At 39.0% G+C, this 26,605-nt stretch overlaps 1 protein-coding gene across 3 annotated transcripts in view; it reads right to left on the bottom strand.

Moving 5' to 3' along the window:
* Window positions 1–26,394, bottom strand: part of LOC127418330 (LIM domain-binding protein 2) — a 120,623-nt gene extending 94,229 nt beyond the window's left edge. For all 3 annotated transcript variants that reach the window (XM_051658902.1, XM_051658903.1, XM_051658904.1), the window contains exon 1: window positions 26,153–26,394. In XM_051658902.1, coding sequence (XP_051514862.1) covers window positions 26,153–26,284 — 132 coding nt within the window. In that variant the 5' untranslated portion in view covers window positions 26,285–26,394. The remainder of the gene's footprint in view (window positions 1–26,152) is intronic.
* Between the last annotated feature and the right edge of the window lie 211 nt (window positions 26,395–26,605).

Raw genomic sequence — 26,605 nt, 5'->3', positions numbered from 1 at the left:
TCCACCCTCCCCATCTCCTAGCACCACTCCTGAAATGAGGGCACTCCAGCCAACCTCCAACCCCTTAAAAGAATCTGTCTGGTGATCATGATGCTAGTTAGGACCAACTCTTTATGTGTATATTCTCAACGTTGATGACCACCCCATCGCCTGGGGCAAAATGAAAGCCGAGTGCCCAATACATTGCACACAAGACTCTGAATCTTCAACCAAAACTCATATGGCTCAATTTCGATGTAAATCACACAATGCATGCAGTAGATATGAGACCAAGATATTTCCCATTTTTTGTTACTTTTATCGCATTGCCATGGCAAATCCGTTTGTACTTTAGCATCATCAATGTCTTGGCATGATGTCACCCACATTTGGTACCTGAAACATGAAATCCCTAGGAGGAGTATTTCAAATTCCAGAGCATGCATTTTTCAAACAATCTAAAATGGCCGACTTCCTGTTGGGTGGAACTTATGACTGTCAGCATGAAAGTGTACCGGCTTGATAAGATCTATATGTGTACAAATTTTGGTGATGGTAGCTCAAAAGGGATGTGCTACAGAGCCCCCCGAACATGCCCATATTTTGGTGGTACTACAGAGCCCCCCCCCCCCCACAACTTTGCCCAGCCCTAATGGCCGGCAATTCTGATGTGTGTGGAAATTTTCAAGAGTTTTCACGCATGTTAAGTACCCCAAAAGTACCGAAAACCTTGAAAAGAAGAAGAATCCTTAGACGAACAATAGGGCCTCCGCATTTTCAGTGCTTGGGCCCTAATTAATATAAAGGTTGATTTCATCACAGTGATTTGGTCACGGTGAATGTCAGGAAGTACAGAGAAGGGTTTGATCTGGAGGTGGGGTCTGTCCATCGTACTCATTCCCATGGCTCAGTGTCGCTTGTGTTGTGTTGCATCACTGTATATAGCAATATTGTAGTAACCACAACTTTTGACAGAAACCATAGTTTTAATGCAATAAACCATGGTGTTACTACAGTAATATGGTGGTAATATAGTAACCATGGTTCATTTTGTGGTTACTATAATTTTATTACAAAATACCATGGTGATACTGTGGTTCCTGTAGTAAAACCAAGGTTATTTTTTCTAAGGGAAGGTTAAGGTTAGGTTTAGGGCTAGGGGTTGTTGTAGGGTGTCTGTGGGACTCTAAATAATCACAAACATGCTGCAGTGATGCCCAAATACTGTATGTTAGTATTTAAATATGGGTGCAAATAGTATCTGCCACTATATTTATTTCCCAGTGTAAGTTTGGAAGGAGCTTGTTCATCTAGGCCTGCCAATCATATTTCAAGGATAAATAAGCGCCTGCCTCCCTCGCTCCGACGACAATTCTTCTGGCATACTTCCCTCCACCTCCCCATTTCCACCTATATATTGCATATTGCCTTTACCAGTTATTTCGATTATCTTTCCATTTCCCGATTTAGTCCGACAGTCTCAGAGCTCAAGCCCAGTCCTGCGTTCGAGCCCCTCCACTTCGGACAGCACGCCAAATACGTTTACCTTAATGTGCTGCAGGACAATATGTACCTGCAAACTCGTGAATTGCACTGGGGTGTAGAGCTGGGTGATATGGCCAAAAATGTTATCACGATATTCTTTTTCATATCGTTCGATATTGATATTTATCACTATATACATTCATATTTGCATATTGCAAATTTTTTTGAATATCCAAGTTGGCAGAAGAAAATAAAAAAAGTTAAATCCTAAACAGTCAAAATAGTCTAATAGTCTAAACTGCATTGTGAGCCCAGAGTCAGCCAAAGCAGCGGGGTCTGAGGGATATGACAATCTACCAAAATATGACAATATTTTATAGAGTTTATCAATCAAGAGCAGTTGGATATGAATGTTAAAAGATCCATCTGTTCATTTTGAAGCATTATGACAGCAGTCCAGTATTTGTTTGAATATTTTTACATTTCAAATGATATATTTTTTATATTTCTTTGCATTCAAATACCCAAGTACGGGGGCATAGAAGCCCTTGTGACTGAGGAATGATACTGTAGTTGGGTTCATGGGTATTCCCTGTGAAAAAATTTAGAAAATTTAAAAGTCTGAATGGAGTGAGAAAGACTAGGCTACCAACAAGTAATTTTATTGTTTTTCCTTGTCATCCATGCCAGAGATGATGACATCTGATTCATTTTCACAAAATTAGAACAGAAATCTATTTTGTTTATTATTAAAGGCTCGTAACATGCTGATTAATAAAGCTAAATTTAGAAGGAAAAAATATTATGGTCTTAAGGCAATTTGGTACCATGTTAACTTATGCGGCGCCTCATGTCTACTCACATGCGGGGAAAACAGGTAACGTGTGGAGCAGGACAGGGCATACATTAAGCATGTTCAGTGCTGTTGTTTTGTCGCACTGCTCACTAGAGATGATGAGATGGCGCAACCGTCATCGTGATGTCTTGCAGGCCGGGTGGAATCAATTGACCGCTGTGATCAGCGTGTAGCCTAATAATTAGCAAGGCAGATACATCAGCAACTTCATGCAGTCTGAGAAAGACGAACTACTTGCGATTTCAGCGACACAATATCGAAAATTACTCAAAAGATTATCATCGATATCGTGGATTTCAAAACAGGTGAAAAATCCATCTAATAAACTCTGAAATTGAGATATCAGGCATTTAAGATAACACAGACAAAATATTGAGCAAGCATATAACTTAATTACATTACACTGTCATTGTATTAATTACTTTGTTATAAGCTAATTACAAAAGGACTTTAATGACCGCTAACAGCATTATCAGTATCTGCAGCAGGCCACACAGTTAAAGGATTTCATTTACCTGAAAGGCAGTCTACACTGTTGCAATCAATAGGAAATCTAATCAGCCATTTGCACTAATTAACCCTATTAAATGCCTCAGCAGCCCTTGCAAACAGTATCCGTAAACTTGCGTACAGGTACGTATGTGATGTCCCAAAGTTGGACAGGACTGGATACAGCTGTAATTCCTTAGTTAAATAGGGCAATTTTTATACAGTACTCATCAAATGTAATTTGCATTTATAGTGATATATCTGTACATCCCTGTTGTGCTGTTCTTGTATGTTTTGCTCTTGAATGACAAATGAAATAAACTAAAGCTGCTACATTTCAAAGACATAGATCATGTTTGATAAAGATGACATACAACACTTCAGCCGTGGGAGAGAGTCAGCTATAGATCAGTAATCTGTAGCTGACATAGAAAATGAGAGGTTTCTGGCTTCACTGCTGATTGTGGCTGTCTAGCATGCTATAGCTGATAGTGAGCTTTGATGAACGGCACACCGATCAGTCCTTCAGGACCCCAGGTGAACTAACACTGGTGTCTGCACAGGTTACCTGAAGATAAAGCCGTATTGATTTGAATGTCTAAAGGGATCCATCAATGTGCCAATGGTGGCTCTCGACCCAGTCACCACTCCGCAGGGTCCAAGCAGCTTGGATTTATAGTAGATGCAGGAGCTTAAGGAGACAACAATGTCCCATATCCTCTGTAAATAACAATAGCGGCTCCTTTTTAAAGCACACATACATACACACCAACTAATTGCTATGTACTTTTCAAAAGACAACTAAAAAGTTTGCCACAACATTTAAACACAAACTCATACACTCCATCTAGTTTAAGACTGCTCCAACAAATGCCAACAAGCACCAACTTTTAACAGTTGTTTGATTTTGTTGAATCAGTGCATTAAGCTTGTTAGTGTTTGTTGACAGAAAATTTTGTAAAAACGGGTGAATTCCCATCAAAAGTGAGCATCCCTTTGCCCTACTCGCTTCGAAGGACAGAGCCCTTGAAGTGGGTATTCTGAAGGGAGGAGGGCATTACTGTATGGAATAGGGGTGTAAAGATCAATCGATCTGGATCAATGCATTGATCCAATAACCAACGATCCAATGTTATCGATACAACACGTAAATATCGATATAGACATTTTTTTAAGATGTACCTTTATTTAATACTCTTATGTCATATCCATAAGCATTTCTGTCAGGCAATGAAGCAACCTTATGACATTCATTTGACTTTATGAGCGCTAAATACGCTTTTCATATGGGACAAGGATGTGCACAGGGTCTGTGAAGCCAAACTGTGCTCTGCTAACCGTGCGGCCTGCGTACGCGTCAACAGGGCTTCCCGTGAAACGCAAGCTCCAGTGACAGGATCAGTGTGAGCACGTCAACTGGGCACTCCTTAAAATATGAGCTCTCGTGACAAATGCAGTGCGTCTCACATGCGTGATTAATTGTGGCTTCCATCGATATCGCTGCGCATGCGACCCATTTAAATTTTACATGGGTCGCATGTAATGGGTATTTAAGTACTTTGAATTGGATTAAACTGAAAAATAAGCTGTAATCAAATGATTGATGATCACTTGTGTGTGACATTATTTTTAATATTATTATCTGTATAATTTTTTTAATCATCTGAAGTACCTTATTTTGTTGTGGATGTCCCAAAGTGGATACAAAATTTGCACTTTTCAGAGAGCTCAATAAAATATTCAAATTATATTTTGGTTGCATTTGAGGGCAAAACATTTTTAATTGATTGTGTAAAACAGGCACATAATATCGGAATATCGAACGCAGGGCCCTGAATCAAATCAAATCGTATCGCGGCAGACTTACAAGTATTGGCAAATATCGGATTGCAGGTCAAGAGAATCGATATAAGATTGTATCATGATGAAACGTCCGATTTACACCCCTAGTATGGAAGTACACTTTGCTAATGGAGGGACCCTTCGTGAATTTGGGTTCGTGAGTGTGAATTTGGTACGACCCTTTGATTGGCATCCCCTTCCTACATTGCCCTTTAAGGATGAAAAAATACTGTTTGGAATTGGCCCAATGACAATGTTTTGTTTCCCAACATTCTAAATCCAACAGCTAATTTTACAATGTTTGAAATGTTGACATTTGTTGTAGGGATGCAGGTCACAATGGTTGACAAGTCATCCAACATCTGACTAATTGATTAGTGAGGGTGAGTATTTTATCCATTTTTTTTTTTTTTTTGTTACAATATTTAGTTGTTTAACAGTTTGCACAGTAAAACTTCTTTAAATGACATACACACATTTTTTTTAAGTCCCACCAAGAGTATTACAAAAATTTCAACTTTTAAAAACACTTCTCAGCATTTCATTGCACCCAGTTTTTGAACACAAGAACAACTTATGTATGCGTGTTTGATCTGGGTCAGGTGAACCCAAAACAAGTCTAATCATACAGGGCTTCCTTAAGACCAAATAGTCGACTAATCATTTAGCCAACCCACTGACTAGTCAATTTTGAAAATAATGTAGTTTTGCACTTCCCTTGTTTGTTGGGTAAGTGTGAATCAGCCTTAATAGTACTACAGTATGAGGAATATCAACAGTCAACACCTTTCTGTTTAAATGGTACTGTGCTGAAGGCAACCTAATCATTCACCACAACATGGGAACTGATGTAAATTATCCTTATATATCCACATCTGCAAACTGACATTTAAAAAGTCCCCAGCTAGGCAGACTCCATTTAGACTCACCTTTCAGGATTCATGAAATGTACACAAGGTCTTTGATGAGCTGAGCAGAGCTCTGTGTGGGCAATCATGCACAGGGTTTGTATGACTGTTGTTGAACTTCCTCCACCTACGTATAAGTGACAGCAGCAACAGAAAGATCTTAGGGAATGCTAACGACGTAAAAACCCCAAACTGTGGTAGAAGTTGCAGAAAACTCTTAAAAAATGCACGCTTTAAACCGTGATACCTCATTTTGGTAAACAACAACAGCGTAAACAATATTTTCCAGTTCTATGGGTATTTTTTTTAGCTGCCTGCTCTCATCTGCTTGTGCTTGTTCTGCTGTTGTTTTGGTGACGAATTGCTGATTGCTGACAATGTTTGTGTCTGTTCTAAGGTAATACATGTACATAATCTGAATTATGCAAATGGTATAAGGCATGGTAAAGTGAAATAATGACCTTCTGAAAGTCCCCACTGCATTATTCTGAATTGCTGAAGAACACTAATGGTGTCATTTCAGTTTATACTGTGTCAGAACACTTCAAATGTATTGAATTCAACTAGGGCTGTCAATCAATAAAAAATTTGAATCAAATTAATTACATGGTGTCCCGATTAATTAATCAAATTAATCGCACATATACATATTTGCTGAGAAAGCTCCTCAAATAACAATAATTCAATATATAATGATGGAATAATTATAAATAGTTATCTTTTAATATTTTATGCATCTATATATATATATATATATATATATATATATATATATATATATATATATATATATATATATATATATGAGGGACACGTGACAACATGCGAGAAGCAGACGTGATTGCGAGCTCTGTGCACTTTGCTAGTTTTTCGGTGAGATTCGATACACCCAGTTACATACTTGCTCTTTGAGGTAAACATGGCAAAGAAGTCAAAATCCTCAGACTCTGGAGACATTAAAAGACACTTATGTGCTCAAGTTGAAACCTCTGGCGGGCCTGCAAGCAGGGGACTTGATTTGGACGGCACGTCGGGAGATGAAATCCAGCGTGAACTGTCCAACATCTCGGTGATGCTGACGAAGGTTGTTGCTAACTTGGAGGATCTCGCTGTAATATGTCGATCGATTATGGCGATGGAAAAAAAATTCTCTGAGTTGGTCACAAGAGTGACGGATGCTGAGAGACGAATCGATTATCTGGAGTCTTCAGAAAGGGAATTATCCGCTAATCCGCTGTCGTCCAAAACAGACTTGGAACACAATTTTGGAAAAACTTGAATATTTCTAAAATATGAACCGAAGGAATAACATATGAACTGTTGGAATTCCTGAGCATAAAGAAGGCAGAGATATGGTGAAATTCCATGACGAGCTCTTCCCGAGTCTGCTCGACACAACAGGCCATAAACTGGAAATCGAGCAAGCTCACAGAGTCCTGGCTCGCAGATCTGCTGAGGGAGACAGACCCCGATCAATTCTGGCCAAATTTTTGAGATCATCCGATAAAGATCTCGTGTTGCGCCAGGCGAGGAGCAAAGGAAAACTTTCTTGGAAGAATCACAATATTTTCTTGTTCCCTGACTGCGAATTCGACAAGAGAGAAACGCGATCGGTTCAAGGAATGTAAGAAACTCTTGCATCAACGGAAGATCGCTTTTGCACTGATGTTCCCAGCCAAATTGAGAATAGACACCAAGGACAGCAGAAAAGTATTTACATGTCCAAAACTGGCACTCTCCTGCATAAATACACTGGAGTGAGTAAGCCATTTGATGTTTCTTATATTAGAGGACTGACTCGCTGTTCAGTGACTTGATTTTCTGAGGAAGCTGGGCGCCATCTTTGTTTCTTTTTGCGTTGGCTTCGCCTAGCGGCTGGAGTTTGTTTTATAGAATGACACTTCCTTCAAGAAACTTTTGCATTGACAGAGGATCGCTTTTACACTGAAGTTCCCGGCCAGATTGAGAATGGACACTTTGGATGACCGCAAAATATCTACATGCTCACATAAAGGACGTCTTTTATAAAGTTGACGGACTGAGTAAGTCATGATGTATTTTTTTTTTTTACGTGCCCTCCGAGTGAATTTGACTCGCTCAATACACACTTGATCATCCGAGGAACCGGGATACCTATTTTGTTTCTATTCATGCTGGTTCTGCCTAGTGGCTGTAGCTTGTTTTATGGAATAACACTGCTTCGGGACAGTGTTGTGGATGAATCTGTTCGTTCTTTGTGCTTATGCCTCCTGTTGGCTGGAGTTTGTTTTTGTGGAGTATTTTTAAGGGACATTAGAATGATTTCATCATCTTCTGCACTCATAACAGCCGGCTCACTGAACAATTGTTTGTCTGTCCGAGAAAAATGAATGGCTTTATATCAGCTGGAAGTTGTTTTATGGAGGAACACACCTTCAAGATAGTTCTGTGAATGAATCTACATGTTTTTTGTGTTTATTCTGCCTGTTGGCTGGGGTCTGTTTTACAAAGTATTTTCTGTTATGTAATTTTGCCTCACAAAAATTGTGCAGAGTCACTGGACTTGAGCAATCCGATGGCAAAGTTGCCACGGGGGCTCTCGCATGCGTACATGGATTCTTTGAGTTTAGATGGATTGACACCGGTTGGTGCTGTCGTGCGCGAGTTTAATGTGCACGTTTTTCTTTTTTCTGTTTATTTTGTTCGGGGGGAAGTTCGGGGTTTGATTGTCACACTAATGGGGAATGTGGTCTGTATAATCTTGTTTCTGACACATAATGTTGTTTTATTTTTCTTTATTTTTATTATATCAATATGTCAAATGTTATTATGAGTAGGTTATCTCTCTCCACATGGAATGTCAATGGGTTGGGGCATCCCATAAAAAGAAGGAAGGTTATTTCTTTTCTAAAGCGTAAGAAATATGATAATAGTGTTTCTTCAAGAAACGCATCTTTCCCCTTAGGAAGAGTTGGGGGGTCATTATACTGATAAATAAACATTTACAATTCAAATGTCTTAAACAGAGTAAAGATAAATTAGGAAGAGTCATTGTTGTTTTAGGAGAAATTCAGGGGCAAAGTCTGATTTTGGCTAATATTTACGCACCTAACGCTGATGATCAGGGCTTTTTTATAGATCTTGAAGGGATGTTGCAAGCCACTGGCACCCCTCATGAGATAATATTGGGAGGAGACTTTAATCTTTTGATGGACTCAGTCCTTGATCATAGTGAAGCAAAAGTGTGTAAACCCACTAGAGCAACATTGATGCTTCACAGAATGCGTAAAAATCTTGGTCTTGCAGATATCTGGCGACTTTTGAACCCATCTGGTAGGGACTATAAATTTTTTTCATCAGTCCAAAAGATTTATTCTGGAATTAATTTTTTTTATATCCAAGTCTGTCATTTAATCTGTTGTGGATTGCAGTCTCAGATCACGCCCTGGTGAGTTTAGAGATGTTGCCACATACGGAGAAAAAGAAATCATATAGCTGGCGATTGAATGTATCCCTTTTGCAAAATACTGATTTCCAACAAATGTTAAAGACTGAAATCAATGGTTTTATGGAGACCAACTGGTCCTCAGTATCCTCTGTGGGTATGGCTTGGGAGGCACTTAAGGCAGTTCTTAGGGGTCGTATCATACAGTATGCCTCATTCACCAAAAAATCCAAAGCACGTGAATTCGTGGAGTTGGAAGAGAATATTAAAAGTGCCGAGGCAGAGCTGAAGCCCCGAATGTCATCCGATGGCCTCAGAGAATTGACCCATTTGAAATACAGATATAATACTATTTTGTCACGGAAAGTGGAGTTTTCGTTGTTCAGGGCAAGACAGTCATACTTTGAGTCAGGGGATAAAGCAGGGAAGCTTTTGGCTAGATATATAAAGCAGAAAGAGTCTTTTTCTACCATTCCCTCAGTGAATTCTGCTTTTGGTGAAATATTTACCTCAGCCGTTTATATTAATAATGCTTTCAAAGAGTTCTATCTTGATCTCTATAGTTCCACGTTTTCGTCTACTGATGAAGATTTTAGAAAATTTGTGGAACTATTAGAACTCCCTAAATTGACAACTGAGCAAAAAAATTCTCTTGATTCTGAGATAACCTTGGAGGAGCTTGACGAGGTAATTAAGGCCTTGCCTACAGGCAAGGCTCCGGGGCCAGATGGTCTTGCTGCTGAATTTTTTAGATCTTATGCTACAGTACTGGCTCCAGTTTTGTTAGAAGTTTATACGGAATCTTTAAAGAATGGAAAAATTCCACCAACCATGACACAAGCCCGGATCAGTCTGATTCTTAAAAAGGACAAAGATCCAAATGAGTGTAAGAGTTACCATCCAATTTCCCTGATCGAGCTAGATGTACAAATTTTGTAAAAAAATGTGGCTAACCGATTAAGTTATGACATCTCTTATACATATAGATCAGGTGGGATTTATTCGGGGCCGTAGCTCTTCTGATAACATTAGGTGTTTCATCAATATCATGTGGTCAGTAGCGAATGATAAGACTGGTCACTGCCATCTCACTTGACGCCGAAAAGGCGTTTGATATGGTAGAATGGGATTATCTTTTTAAGATTTTGGAAATGTATGGTTCGGGAGTACATTTATTGGTTGGACTAAGTTACTTTATAGACACCCTGTAGCAGCGGTGCAAACAAATGGATTAATTTCAGAATATTTTACTCTGGATAGGGGCACCCGTCAGGGTTGCCCTCTTTCCCCATTATTGTTCTGTCTTGCCCTAGAACCATTAGCAGCCGCGATAAGAAAGGACAATGATTTTCCAGGGGTGCTGGCAGGAGGTGTGGCGCATAAGCTTTTGCTTTATGCAGATGATATTTTATTATTTGTCTCTGACCCTGCTAGGTCTATGCCTTGCCTCCACAGAATTATTAACTCTTTTTACAAGGTCTCAGGATACAAAGTCAGTTGGTCTAAATTCGAAGCTTTAGCTCTGACAGCGTACTGTCCAGTAACGGCTTTCCAGCCGGATGCCTTCCAGTGGCCCAAACAAGGCATTAAGTATTTGGGGATTTTATTCCCAGCAAATTTGTCTGATTTAGTTAGAGTTAATTTTGACCCTTTAATAAAAAGGTTTTCAAGCGATGTGGGTGGGCTTCGTTATATTTATCTATGATTGGGAAGGTTAATGTTATTAAAATTAATTGTATTCCAAAATTTAACTACCAGCTACAATCTCTCCTTGTAGATGTCCCCCTCACTTATTTCAAGCAATTTGATAGCATAGTGAAGTCCTTCCTTTGGAATGGTAAGCGTCCCAGATTGCATTTCAATAAGTTACATAGGCCTACCCAAGATTTTGTTTTATTACTATGTGTTCAGTGTCAGACATTTGGCTCATTGGTCTCTTCTACCTGAGAGAGCCCCTCCCTGGTTTGGTATTGAACAGGAATTTCTTGCCCCTATTTCGCCATTGCAAAGCCTCTCTATTAAACTAACCGGAGAAGTTAAGTCACACCCCATTATTTCGCACGTACACTCGGTATGGACAAAAGTGTCCAGAATGTTTAAATCAGACATTTATTTAAATGTTGCCTCAAGCATATGGCAGAACCCAAGATTGTGTATCGGTAAGTCCCCTTTCTGCTGGTCAGAGTGGATTGGGAGGGGGGTTACTACACTCAGTGATCTATATGAGAATGGAGTGTTGAAATTGTTTGAAAATCTGGTTCAACATTTTGGGATCCCCAGATCTCAGTTTTATAGGTATTTACAACTGTGCCACCTTCTTTGTACTGTCTTTTGGAGTAGCACACACCCCCCTAAAGCAGCAGATACTCTAGGAGAGGTGATTACTGCTTTTGGAAAAGGTCATGAGGCATCAGTGTATTACTCCCTGTTAATTCAGAGTTTGGGGGATAGAGCTTTAACCTCTCTTAAGAGAGTATGGGAGAAAGACTTCAACTTGGTATTGGAGGAGGGAGTGTGGGCAAGGATTCTTAAAAACCTTAAGTCTGCATCTAGAGATGCAAGGGTGTATCTTATGCAATTAAAAATTTTGCATAGATTCTATTGGACCCCCTCTAGATTGTATAGGCTTGGTCTTAAAGACACTCCCACCTGCTGGCTATGCCAATCAGAGGATGGAGACATGACCCATGTTTTTTGGTGGTGTGCTGAGATCCAGAAATTCTGGTTGAAGGTTCAGAATTTTGTGTCTGACCTGGTAGGCACTCGGGTTTCGTTTTGCCCCAGAATTTGTGTTCTGGGGATGGGGTGGTCATTGATGTGGGGGATAGTCATATAGAGAATTGGGTTCTAACCTGTTTAATGATTGCCAGGCAGGTTATTTTGAGAGATTGAAGGTCAGCTGGAGCGCCCCCATATCTGGAGTGGTGCTCGGAGGTAGGGAGGGTGGCGGCTTATGAGGAGGTGTCATCGGGAAGACAGGGTGGCTTGGATTAAATGTTGTTTATATATATATATATATATATATATGTTTTGCATCTTGTTATTGTATGATTTAATAAAAAAATGTTAATTACAAAAAACAAAAAAAACAAAAAATATATATATATATATACAGGTGCATCTCAATAAATTAGAATGTTGTGGAAAAGTTCATTTATTTCAGTAATTCATCTCAAATTGTGAAACTCGTGTATTAAATAAATTCAATGCACACAGACTGAAGTAGTTTAAGTCTTTGGTTCTTTTAATTGTGATGATTTTAGCTCACATTTAACAAAAACCCACCAATTCACTATCTCAAAAAATTAGAATACATCATAAGACCAATAAAAAAAACATTTTTAGTGAATTGTTGGCCTTCTGGAAAGTATGTTCATTTACTGTATATGTACTCAATACTTGGTAGGGGCTCCTTTTGCTTTAATTACTGCCTCAATTCGGCGTGGCATGGAGGTGATCAGTTTGTGGCACTGCTGAGGTGGTATGGAAGCCCAGGTTTCTCTGACAGTGGCCTTCAGCTCATCTGCATTTTTTGGTCTCTTGTTTCTCATTTTCCTCTTGACAATACCCCATAGATTCTCTATGGGGTTCAGGTCTGGTGAGTTTGCTGGCCAGTCAAGCACACCAACACCATGGTCATTTAACCAACTTTTGGTGCTTTTGGCAGTGTGGGCAGGTGCCAAATCCTGCTGGAAAATGAAATCAGCATCTTTAAAAAGCTGGTCAGCAGAAGGAAGCATGAAGTGCTCCAAAATTTCTTGGTAAATGGGTGCAGTGACTTTGGTTTTCAAAAAACACAATGGACCAACACCAGCAGATGACATTGCACCCCAGATCATCACAGACTGTGGAAACTTAACACTGGACTTCAAGCAACTTGGGCTATGAAATACAAAACTTGCTCTCATCTGAAAAGAGGACTTTGGACCACTGGGCAACAGTCCAGTTCTTCTTCTCCTTAGCCCAGGTAAGACGCCTCTGATGTTGTCTGTGGTTCAGGAGTGGCTTAACAAGAGGAATACGACAACTGTAGCCAAATTCCTTGACATGTCTGTGTGTGGTGGCTCTTGATGCCTTGACCCCAGCCTCAGTCCATTCCTTGTGAAGTTCACCCAAAGTCTTGAATCGATTTTGCTTGACAATCCTCATAAGGCTGCGGTTCTCTCGGTTGGTTGTGCATCTTTTTCTTCCACACTTTTTCCTTCCACTCAACTTTCTGTTAACATGCTTGGATACAGCACTCTGTGAACAGCCAGCTTCTTTGGCAATGAATGTTTGTGGCTTACGCTCCTTGTGAAGGGTGTCAGTGATTGTTTTCTGGACAACTGTCAGATCAGCAGTCTTCCCCATGATTGTGTAGCCTAGTGAACCAAACTGATAGACCATTTTGAAGGCTCAGGAAACCTTTGCAGGTGTTTTGAGTTGATTAGCTGATTGGCATGTCACCATATTCTAATTTGTTGAGATAGTGAATTGGTGGGTTTTTGTTAAATGTGAGCCAAAATCATCACAATTAAAAGAACCAAAGACTTTAACTACTTCAGTCTGTGTGCATTGAATTTATTTAATACACGAGTTTCACAATTTGAGTTGAATTACTGAAATAAATGAAATTTTCCATGACATTCTAATTTATTGAGTTGCACCTGTATATATATATATATATATATATATATATATATATATATATATATATATATATATATATAATATTCTAAAAAAATATTCAGATAATTCAAATGCATTACATTATTGAGGCACAGGAGTTAAGCAATGATACAAAAAGCGCCTTTAGAAATGTATTGTTTATTTGAATATTATCAAACATAAGCCAGTCATTGGCAAACAGTTCACAGCAATCCATTTAGCAAGTGAATTTGTCAATCAGTCAGAGATTTTTTTATGAGGGCTTGTCTAAGGACCCGTCAATGTACACCTGCATCAGACGCCAGTAGCGGATCCTGGCATAGGCGATATAGGCAGCCACCTAGGGTGGCAACACTTTCTGGTGCGGCACGACAGAGTACCTGATCGGCCGCCCCGCCCCACAGAGCTTGCAAGATCACGATGGGAGAAAGGTGACCAAATCGGGCCACCCTGCCCCCGGAAGATTGCGATGTGAGAAAGGTGCCCCAAATTGAGCCAATCCACCCCCGCAGAGAGCTCGCAAGATCGCGATGGATGAAAAGTGCCCTGAGTTGTTCCTGACAAGCTACTCAGCCTTAAAGGCTCTTTATGGTTAAGATTATGAATGTTCATAATGTATTCTTACATTCTGAACAAACATAAGATAATCATTATCAACAGTATAATATACATATATATATATATATATATATATATATATATATATATAGTTACTTCACTTCTACAGCCGAAGTCAGAAGTTTACATGCACCTTAGCCAAATACATTTAAACTCAGTTTTTCATAATTCCTGACATTTAATCATAGAAAACATTCCCTGTCTTAGGTAACTTAGGATCACTACTTTATTTTAAGAATGTGAAATGTCAGAGCCTTGGTAGCTCAGCAAGTAAAGACGCTGACTACCACACCTGGAGTCGTGACTGAGTGACTCCAGTCAGGCTTCCTTAGCAACCAACTGGCCCGGTTGCTAGGGTGGGTAGAGTCACATTGGGTTAACCTCCTCGTGGTTGCCATAATGTGGTTCTCGCTCTTGGCGGGGCGCGTGGTGAGTTGTGCATGGATGCTGCGGAGAACAGTGTGAGCTTCCACACACGCTACGTCTCTTGCAGTTACGTGCTCAACAAGCCACATGATAAGATGCACGGATTGACTGTCTCAGATGCGGAGGCAACTGAGATTCGTCCTCCACCACCTGGATTGAGGTGAGTCACTATGCCAACACGAGGACTTAGCGTGCACTGGGAATTGGGCATGCGAAATTGGGGAGAAAGTGGGAGAAAATCCACAAAAAATAAATAAAAATGATAATAATTTGAAATGTCAGAATAATAGTAGAGAGAATGATTTATTTCAGCTTTTATTTCTTTCATCACATTGCCAGTGGGTCAGAAGTATACACTTTGTTAGTATTTGGTAGCATTGCCTTTAAATTGTTTAACTTGGGTCAAATGTTTTGGGTAGCCTTCCACAAGCTTCTTACAATAAGTTGCTGGAATTTTGGCCCATTCCTCCTGACAGAACTGGTGTCACTGAGTCAGGTCTGTAGGCCTCCTTGCTCGCACACGCTTTTTCAGTACTGCCCACAAATGTTCTATCGGATTGAGGTCAGAGCTTTGTGATGGCCACTCCAACAGCTTGACTTTGTTGTCCTTAAGCCATTTTGCCACAAATTTGGAGGTATGCTTAGGGTCATTGTCCATTTGGAAGACCCCTTTGCGACCGAGCTTTAACTTCTTGGCTGATGACTTGAGATTTTGCTTCAATATATCCACATCATTTTCCTTCCTCATGATGCTATCTATTCTGTGAAGTGCACCAGTCCCTCCTGCAGCAAAGCACCCCCATGCTTCACTGTTGGGATGGTGTTCTTCAGCTTGCAAGCCTCACCCTTTTTCCTCCAAACATAACGATGGTCATTATGGCCAAATAGTTTAAGATATTTGTCCCCATGTGCACTTGCAAACTGTAGTCTAGCTTTTTTAGGATGGTTTTGGAGCAGTGGCTTCTTCCTTGCTGAGCAGCCTTTCAGGTTATGTCGATATAGGACTCGTTTTACTGTGGATATAGATACTTGCCTACCTGTTTCCTCCAGCATCTTCACAAGGTCCTTTGCTGCTGTTCTGGGATTGATTTGCACTTTCTCACTAAACTACGTTCATCACTAGGAGACAGAATGCATCTCATGGTGTTCCCATCGTGTTTATACTTGCGTACTATTGTTTGTACAGATGAACGTGGTACCTTCAGATGTTTTGAAATTGCTCCCAAGGATGAACCAGCCTTGTGGAGGTCCACATTTTTTCTGAGGTCTTGGCTGATTTCTTTAGATTTTCCCATGATGTCAAGCAAATAGGAACTGAGTTTGAAGGTAGGCCTTAAAATACCTCCACAGGTACACCTCCAATTGACTCCAATTAGCCTATCAGTAGCTAATTAGCTAATTGCCTAAAGGCAAATGGAATTTTCCAAGCTGCTTCAAGGCACAGTTAACTTAGTGTATGTAAACTTCTGACCCACTGGCATTGTGATATGGTCAATTAAACTTCTGACTTCAACTGTACATTCATTGTCTTGTTATTTTTGTTTAATGGGATAGTTTACCCAAAAATGAAAATTCTCTCATTTACTCACCCTCATGCCATTCCAGAAACATGGCATTCCTTCTTCTGCAGAATACAAATAAATATTTTTAGAAGGATATTTCAGCTCTCTAGGTCCATAAAATGCAAGTGAATGTTGGCCAGAACTTTGAATCTCCAAAAAGCACATCAAGGCAGCATAAAAGTAATCCATAAGACTCCAGTGGTTAAATCTTTGTCTTCAGAAGCTACATGATAGATGTGGGTGAGAAAAGTCCCTTTTTACTCTAAATCTCCACTTACACTTTCAGATGTGAAAGTGACACTAAACAGGCATCAAATGTGATTTTCAGATGTGAAAGTGGAGATTTAGAGTATAAAAAGGACTTAAATATTGATTTGTTTCTCATGTTGTTGTTGTTGATATTAAGGAGGGCACCACGTCAGATCTCACCTAGGGCACCAAGTAAGCAAGAACCGCCACTGGTCAGACGGATGCTTTTGGAGTGTCTCGATTGCATTGCATCATAAACATACCATTTTTAGGTCACTGTGTCAAGTTAAACGTAATTTAATACTCAGAAGAACACATCTTGAGATCCCTTAGTTCGGATTTGTGCTCCATCAAGCAGTGTTTTGAACAAGAACGCATCCTTGTGTTGTGCTGTCTGCTGAAGGGTTGTTTTGTTCTCTGTATAAGGTGTGCACTGCTTATACAGCTGAAGTTTTGCTTACTGCCCCCTGGAGAAAACAGGTGGTACTTCAAGCTTGAATTTCTCAGGATCTTACTTAGTATGGTCCGGGGACATGATTAATTGCTTAATTTTTTTAACACGTTATTTTTTATAAAACTAATAGCACTGAATTAATGTGTTAAATCGACGGCCCTAATTTCAACAGGAATAGTGTATTGCAAGGACACAAGAGGAAAAATGCAAAATGACACTCAGTCATGTGACCAGAAGTTGAGAAAATTTCAAACTGACCAATGGGAATTTCAGAAATGTGGGTTCCTTTGTGCTATTGGAAATCCAATTTGTTGTATTCCCGCTTCAACCTAACTTTCTCAAGTTAGGCACCCTAACTGTTGAACACACATTACTATCAGGGTTTTTCTTGGGTCAAAAATGGTATTCGGTGGTGGCTGACATACATGTTCATCGCGATGCAGTTTTTTTTTCATAATTGCAATTAATATTTAAGATAAGTTGTTGCATTTCATGTTTGTAATGAGTATTATTTATTTTTGACCATCTGAGCATCTAGAAACTTCTGAACTCAACAGAATATTTTGTACTTCAAGGTGCTGTGGGAAATCAAACTAAATTAATACTTTATTTCTGTAGGCCTAGTAATAATATTCATGAGTAAACCACTTTACTGATTTGGGACTGTGCTTTTATAGTAAATATGTTTGTTTCCTACTTCATAACAGATATTGTTTTTCTTGTATCAGACTCTTTTTTTTTATCCCATTTTCTCCCAATTTGGAATGCCCAATTCCCACTACTTAGTAGGTCCTTGTGGAGGCGCAGGACATGTCTCAGTTGCCTCCGCTTCTGAGACAGTCAATCCATGCATCTTATCACGTGGCTCATTATGCATGACACCGCGGAGACTCACAGCATGTGGAGACTCATGCTACTCCCCGCGATCCATACACAACTTACCACACGCCCCATTAAGAGCGAGAACCACTAATCGCGACCATGAGGAGGTTACCCCATGTGACTCTACCCTCCCTAGCAACCAGGCCAATTTGGTTACTTAGGAGACCAGGCTGGAGTCACTCAGCACACCCTGGATTCGAACTCATGACTCCAGGAGTGGTAGTCAGCGTCAATACTCGCTGAGCAACCCAGGCCAATTGTATTAGACGCTTAATATTTTAGGAATCCAAACCAGGCCAGTTTGTTTCCTTATATCAAACATCATTAGAACAGGAAATATATTACAACATTACACATGACTTTCTTCATAATTTATATTCTACATCATAGTCTACTTGCCCTTGTGTTTACCATATTTAAGACCATGGATGGCTTCTCAGTTGTTAGTTAGGTAGTCTTTCTTAGAAAATAATCTGTTTATTTGTAATGAAAAAATAATAGCCTAAACACATTTAAAAACTTAACTTCAAACAACTACCACAGTTATAATGAAAAAATATATTAAAGTTTACTGTGCTAAATGTTAGTAAGGTATACAGGTGATTTCTCTTTCCCATGTCAGAGCTGTTCAGAATGTCAGTGCTGTAGCCGTTTCAAATGGTTGAATTGCTCCATAGCGCTTTAAAATAGAAAATTCTCATGTAGAAATCAAATGGGTCGCATGGGGTTTGTTATGTGCCATGATATCGAGGGAAGCCCAGTTTAATCGCACATGTGATCCGCTCTGCACTATCCTGTCACCAGAGCTCGCATATCAATGGAAGCCTGGTTGACATGCACACAAGTGCTCCAGTTTACAGTAGTAGAATAGAGAAGAGCGCATCATTTGCACGAGAGATTCTTGGTGGATCGCACGACATGCAAGTGATACCAGTCTTCAATCGCTCCGCGCAAATCCGTGTACCACATAAGAAGCATATTTAGTGCTTATTCATCTTGCTTTCTGCATATTATGTAATTAAATTAGCTTTGGCTGCATGAAATTTCGCTTCAGCAGCCACCGAAAAATGTTCAATGCAGGAAAAACCCTGACTATGATCATGTGCCATTTCTCAAAAATTGAGCCAACACTGCACACACCCACAAGCATAACACAAACATAGTCCCAAGTGCATGTTTTGCTAGTTTACAGAACATTGAAGAATTTAAGCATGTGCTCTCATCCCATCTAAACATTGATGAAGTATAGTGAGAAGCCCACACATCCATTCATGTACTGTAGAATCCTTCCTTTCTGACAACAGCACTTGGCAGAGATGGATGTTCCACTTATAAATGTCCAAAATTCAATCAAATGATAACACACCCATTCAAGGCTTCTCAAAAACATCATCACTCAGAGCTGGACAAAAGGAATCAAAATATGATCTGAAAACAGGACGTTGGTAAAAATGGGTGATCCCTCTTTATCTGTTATCAGTGCAACAGTGTTGCCTGGAAGGAACTTTGGGAAAGCCGCAGGAAAAAGGTGGGACTATTGTCCTAGTATCCTGCCAGTTTGAATGTCACCTTATTGTTCCAGAGAATCCTTTTTTTTTTTTTTGCTTGTTTTGTTTTCAATATGTCACATGTCAGAGCAGACCCCATAACCTGTTTATGCATAATGCAGCAAATTGATAAGAGGGTAATGCATTATATATCCCAAAGAGACCAAAAATGAAGTTTTAAGACTTTGCAAAGTCCAAAATGATTTAAACCAGTGTAGAAGACAAAAATGTAAATTGTAGCAAGCCCATGTTTGAAATTTCACATAAATTTAAAAGGCCAATAAACCTGTCAATGCATAATTATTTCAATGATACATAATGTGTAATCTAAACATGAATTCTAATAATTTAATGTCTGTTACAACTGTATAAGATAAAGGGGTGGGGTTAAGTCATTTCACCAACGCATCACGAGTTCTTCTCAAACGATTCTGGGTCGATCCACAAAAATACATTATCAGAATTTTAAATGAATAATTATTAATTATGGTAATTGTAAAGCATACACATGACAAAATTACATATAAGTGCCATGCAGTGTGCAACAGACATATTTGAGTACAGCTTTTATGTGGAATCTTAACACAGAATTTGCCAAAAAGCCACCTTGATTCGCCAAAGATTTGCACTCCAACGTTAAAAAATGTAGATGCATTGAGAATTGTTTTGAAAATCGTATTGTGACTCCAAAAATCGAGATCAAATCAAAACTTGAAGTGTCTAAAGATTCCCATTCCTAGTAAGATATTTCAGTCCTATGATGCTGACTGCTTAACAAAGCTTGTCGATTTGTGCATGTCAATTTATGTAATACGTTTCCCATGCTCTTAAAACACAATCCATTGTCTATCACCTGCTGCCTACAAAATCAATTAAGCATCATGTAATATAAATGTGATGGACATGGTTGGACTAATTTGCCATTTGGTGCCATTTTAGGCCCTGATGGGACTATGGAGAAGCTGCGATGATTGGTTTACCTCTCAGATTTTGAGAGTGAGTTTCTCCACAGTGAAATGCATTATCGATCGACTTAGATCAAACGAAATGCCATTGAAAACTTGCATTGTTCCTTTGCATAAATGCATTCCATTCCAAAACCATTATACAGATTAATAAAGCTAGCCTTTCATTTGTTTTCTTCCTGTTGACCTCACCTTCTCTTTCTCTCTCTATCTCATTTTCTCACTTACTATGAGCCAGTGAATATTAATGACTGCTATGCTAATGAGCTTATACCAGCTGAGGTCGACCAGACTCCTCCTCTGAATGTTAACCAGCCTGCATAGTTGCATATGCTTATGTGGCAGGTTAGCAAAGCTTTTAAAAGGCAACAGACATCTTAAATAGCAACGTGGTTGCCTCAAGGCAAGCAGGTCCAAATGTTTGAAAGAGTACAAAACCAGACATGAGCTGTATTAAATGTTATTACTAACATGTGTCACCTGTTTTTTGGAGAAAAGATCTAAACTGTAGGGCTCTTGCATTAAAAAATGTACTTCATTTCTTGAACAAGAGAAGCTGTCAGTTTTGCATGTGAAGGTGAACATTTCCATAGGCAAATCAATATCTACTATCTTGAGAAGTAATTTTGCACATTTTCAAATGGTGGTACTTTAAATCAAATGTGTAAAACAGCTAATTACATGGTTAATTGTAGTTTTAAGATAAAAAATAAATAAATTTACATGATTGTATACTGCTAACGATGATTGCACCCAACTGCTGACTGACTGAATGTTTCACATATTAAGAACCACTGCTAATACCAACAAACAACCCTTAAAGGAAGATTCCGGGTTCAATACAAGTTAAGCTCAATCGACAGCATTTGTTGCATAATATTAACAACCACAACTATTCATTTCGACTTGTCCCTCCTTTTCTTAAAAAAAAAGAGAGGCACTTACAATTGAAGTGATTGGGCCAATCCATAAACGTTAAAATACTCGCTGTTTCAAAAGCATAGTCAGAGAACATAAATAATATGGGTGTTAACATGATATTTGTGTGATAAAATCGCTTGCTAACCTTTTCTGATAAAGATATATCCAATTTTACAACTTTGTTGCCATGATGATGTCACACTGTAAACCATATATTCCAGGTATACAATAATTTAAACAACTTTACAGCTCAAATAATATACAAGTTTTAACAGAACAATTTATGTAAGTGCTTTTATAAAGGTATAAGCTTCACATTTCTGCCTTTAAAGCCTCTACAAAATGGCCCCATTCACTTCCATTGTAAGTGCCTCACTGTAACCCACATTTTTGCCTTTCTTTAAGATAAGGAGGGTCGAGTCAAAATTGTTTTTAAGGTTATCAACCTTATGCAACAAATGCTGCTGATTGAGCTTAACTTGTACTGAACCCAGAACATTCCTTTAAATTAATAACACACCCTATATTTTAGGACCACTAGCTTCACCAAAAAAATTGCATAAATAATGACTGTTTTCAAACAGGTTTCCCAAACACTCCTATAAATCTTCTAGTGGTGGGACAATCAGACAGTCCTGCCCCAAACTGGTTGAACCAATGTTGCTATGTTAGGCTGGTGGCAATGCTACAGACTGATTACACTGTGAATTTGGCAACAGTTGGTCGAAAATTTAGCTACTAAAATTGGTCAGTACTTACTGAAATTCAAATCACTGCCCCCTAGTAGCCAAAGCTGAAAGTGTTGTTAAACGTACTGGCATGTCTGGGAGAAATATCCACAGAGTTACACCTTAAGTAATTTTTATTTTTAGTTGTAAACGATGTAGTACTGTCAACAGGAATGCATATTTTAATAACTCTATCCCCTAACCCAAACCCCAACTCCAAACCTAACCATCAATGGACTTCAATTTTTATTTTAGAACAAAATAAATCCTCAGAATCACGCTCGCCATTGTTTATGTGAACGCAATTACTTTCTAGTTGTCACAGGACCGGAACCCTTGTCTTAGAGTTTGATAGCATAACACACTATCAGTAGCACTAAAGGGAAATGTGCATCAATGGCTTCTCATTTCTGTGGTTAGGTGAACGGTGCTAGTCTTTCTCAAAAATGTATTATAGAAATAAGGTGTTAATGAAACTATGTTTAGTTTGATTTGATTTCAAAAAGCACAAAAAGCACAAAAAAAAAAAAAAAGATCTGTGTTGAATTAAAAAGGTTCCATATACTTAAATGGTGTAAAAAATCGTAACCAGTGTAAACATGAAATTTAATTAGGTATTTATGTTATATATTAATTGTAATTTATGTTATATATTAATTGTTATATAAAAATGCAATTATTCAATAAACCAACTTCGAGCATGTAGATGACCGTATATGTCAGTCACCACCGAAGACCATTTTTTAAAAAGTTGTCTCTGCACATTAAACTGGGATGGGATAAAGTTTTTTAACCAAAAAAATTAAAAATTGTAACTCATTACAGTCCATTTATATAGGGGACTCTAACAGCGGTCTGTGATTAACTCTTCTGCACTCTTTAGAACTCAACTCTCTAACTGCTCTGCTCCAAAGTTAGTTTACTGCCAGCAAATGGGCTGAACAGTTTTAGTCTCTGGACTATAAAATACATAAATCATCAGCTTCTGTACTGAGAACTCTCGAGTCAAGAGTCAGGACTCTTGAGCCCTCTTGTCTAGCTTTCCTGAGCTACTTCCTGCTTTTGTCCAATTCTACTTTCACTCCAGGCATGTGCTGAACTCCATGGAGTGTAATTCCCATGTATTTAGTACTAATCCATTGATTTGTTAGTCACTGAATAAGCAATGCAGAGAAATATAGAGCAAAGTGGTTATTAAACACCTTTGTTTGACAGTGGCTACTTTAGCGCCATGCTCCCCCTGTTGTGCCACTGTTTGCCTGGAGCTTTTAAACTAAGAAAGCCTGCATGTCTACATGATGGATGGCTGTGGGGAACTTTCCCTTAAAATCTGTACTAAATTACCACTGGCTTCAAATACACATCACCATGCTTGGCTAATAAACATTGCACTGACTGTTTGCAAAGATATTAGCAACAGAGTTGTGTTATTATGCTGCTGTGGCGAGACGCTAGACCTATACATGCTACAATTTACAGAAAGGATACACAATATCAAACCTTACACAAACATTCCCACCATCTGCCAGATAAATTGTGTGTAGAAATGTTTGTTAATCGTAGTGGTGGTGTAGGTTTCATTTGAACATTGGCTGGGACACAAAAAACAAGTATAAATGGGTATGTTTTAGGCAACCTTGAACACCAAAAAGAAGTCCGAACTCATTTGTTCAGAATACCGAGAGGGGAATTCACTAAGAATGAAAGACGGTTATTTGCACGTGCTGTCTACGCTGGTTAATGCAGATCAGGCCACGGTGCACTGGTGATCGACCCATATGGGATTTTTAATGGCTGATGCGATATCTTGAGAGGCAGATAGGCCGAGGTAATGCAGAAAAAATGTACAGAAAATTGATATAAAATTAAATTAACTTTTATCTATCATTATTTGTACAAATTTTTTCACTCAAAATTTCACCTTTATAAAAACAGAACATTAATATTTATTATTTAGTTAGATGGTATAAGGCAGCTTCTTCTAGGGTTGGTTGATATACCGGTCAACCACTAGTAAGCATGCCCACAGTCGCTGCTAAATACAATGCATGCACAATATAGAAGAGTGCTCTACAGGGACTGTACTGTATCACTCCACTGTGATCCAGACACCTGAATCATCTTTTTAACATGCCAAAAGTGTGCTTGACTACAACTTGTGCCTGGATATATGCTAGATTATAATGCTCTTCTCCATCATTTATTCAATATTTGATGGATTTTTGCTGATATGATCAATAGAATTTGCACACAATTCACTACCTTTCAAACATTGGGACAGGGAGAGGGGATCACAATTCTAACAGAGCTTTGAAATGCTTGCTTGATCTCCCTTTTAGTGGAGGCACATCATCTATATCTCCTGGTCAGTGACCAGGAACAGGGTATTTGCTTTGCATAAATACCTAGGAAACATTTTTTTTAATTTTAATTTTAATTTTTAGATTTTAATGTATTTCTCTATCTCTCTCTCTCCTTTTAAAATCTCTATTGTACCCCTTTAGAACTCCATCTATTGCAATGGCTGTTTGTATCACATTTGTCAACTAAACCCATAGTTACCCTCCCAACGAATTATCTTATCAAGATCTATCATACATGTAAAGATTTAATGTTAGCAAATGCCCTGCTACGACAAAGTGATGTTGTGAAGATTAAAATGATATACTGGCACATATGTTTATTATAGGCTGTTTGGTAAGTGCCGTTTCAGAGCGGTAGTCTTCAGGGTTTAGGCCACTGCTTATGCATTATTCATAATGTTGTGCCATTGGATCTCTACAATACAGCCCAGATCTCCTTAAAGTTACAACACCACCATCAAACACATGAGCAGTGGCTCATGACTCACGTGCCAGAAGTCTGACAGCAATACAGTATACTTCATTTGCATTTTAAAAGCTGTTTTTTAATTGAAGTCCTAATGTTTAAGATGGGAATGGAATTTTGAGAACAAGTTGCTCTGTCTGTAACATTACAGGTATGACAGTGATAAGGAATTGTTTATCTCGTTCTTTGACTGGTGGGTGGAAAACAGTGAAGGTTTACAGGAGGTAGAGGTTGCAGGAGGAGACCCTAGGGGGAATTTGTACAGGGCAGAGATGTATTGTAACCAGCAAAATTATCGAGGAAAACATGGCTATTTCCCATTGAGATCAGCATAAGAGACACATCCCTGTATCACAGCACAAACATTTACAGCTGTCATACTTTAAGTACTATAAGTACTATCAAGGGGGTATAGAACAGTGGCAGTGATTCAAGCGCATGTAGGACATGTTTTTAGAGGTTGGAAGAACTTATTTTTCTCTGTGTGTGTGTGTACATAGATAGATGACAGGACACTCAAATTGAAGTTGTGAATTCACTGAATGCTTCTGTTCAATACAGGTCATGATTATTAAGAAAAAGTATAATAATATATACAATTATTTTGACATCATTTTTTCAGAGAAACAATGCAAAAGGTAATGCTATGAGTGTTCTCAACATCTTTAATTTGACTCCACAGTTTTATATATTAATGATATTTCAGATATCAGTCAGGTTAACCATGTTTGTTCATTTTTTATTTTAGAAGTTTCCATCTCATCATACATTTTTTTTTAGACCAATAAAACTGCGTTGCTCTAGAAGAGAAGAGTCATTCCCTGTGTGCTAGTGCGCTGTTCATTAACTTATTTCCTCCACGTGGATTTTAATTAGTGATCAAAGTAGCTGGTAGTTGTTTGTTTTTTAAAGGGTGACTTCGGAACTCAGAAAGGCACAATCGAAAGTTCCTACGTGTTGGTTCCCCTGTTCCCATATAACTTGCAATGTGTGCTGAAAATGCATATGAAAAAAATGCACATCTGTTTTCCTGAAGCTGGAAATAAATCCGTGGAAGTGCTTTGGAATTTTGAGGAATCAGTGCGCTGAATATGTTTAAGTGATCTGAGCAGTAGCCTTCACGAACTTTGGATGCACTCATTATACTACACAAGTCACCGTTAAAAATTATCTATAAGATACAGTTTAATTAACTTTGTTTACAGTAAAACGCTTAGTTTTTTCGAGGCAACATGTCCAGGCAGGAAAGCATAAGAATAATTTTCTAAACGCATTAGGCAGAATAACTTTTCCCAAACTACAGCTGTCACAATCACATCAGTGGAGCGATGCCAAACTCACCTCTGTCCGGGACTGGAGACGTTTGTTCATCTCATAGATTCTGTACTCTGGTTGCACCATGTACGGTGAATGTCTCCGGTAGAAGGGTCCGAAAGGGGACGAGTAGAACGGGTCGTGCGGAGGATTGGACATGTTGATTCCGTGTCGCGTTTACAGCAGCGCCAGAGATTCAGCATCCATACAGCGCGCATGAAAGATCTCCAAACGCCGCGAGACAGCAGCAGTCAGAGCGCTCGAGCGGAGAGATGTGAGCGCGCGGAGGAGGCGGGAGAGAGGAGGAGGAGGAGGAGGGCTGGGCTCTCATTGGATAGCCGCAGGCTGCACTGGAACATTGTTGAGGATGAGCCAGGGAAGTCGTACCATCCAACGCAAAGGTACTGGCCTGTATGCAAATGTTTGTTTTGGTAACATTTTGCATTACTGTGTCAGTGTAGTTGAGGATACCGAGGAAGG

Source organism: Myxocyprinus asiaticus, chromosome 27 (assembly GCF_019703515.2).
Source record: "Myxocyprinus asiaticus isolate MX2 ecotype Aquarium Trade chromosome 27, UBuf_Myxa_2, whole genome shotgun sequence".
NCBI classification, from domain to species: domain Eukaryota; kingdom Metazoa; phylum Chordata; class Actinopteri; order Cypriniformes; family Catostomidae; genus Myxocyprinus; species Myxocyprinus asiaticus.
This window is presented reverse-complemented; position numbering and strand designations above follow the sequence as displayed.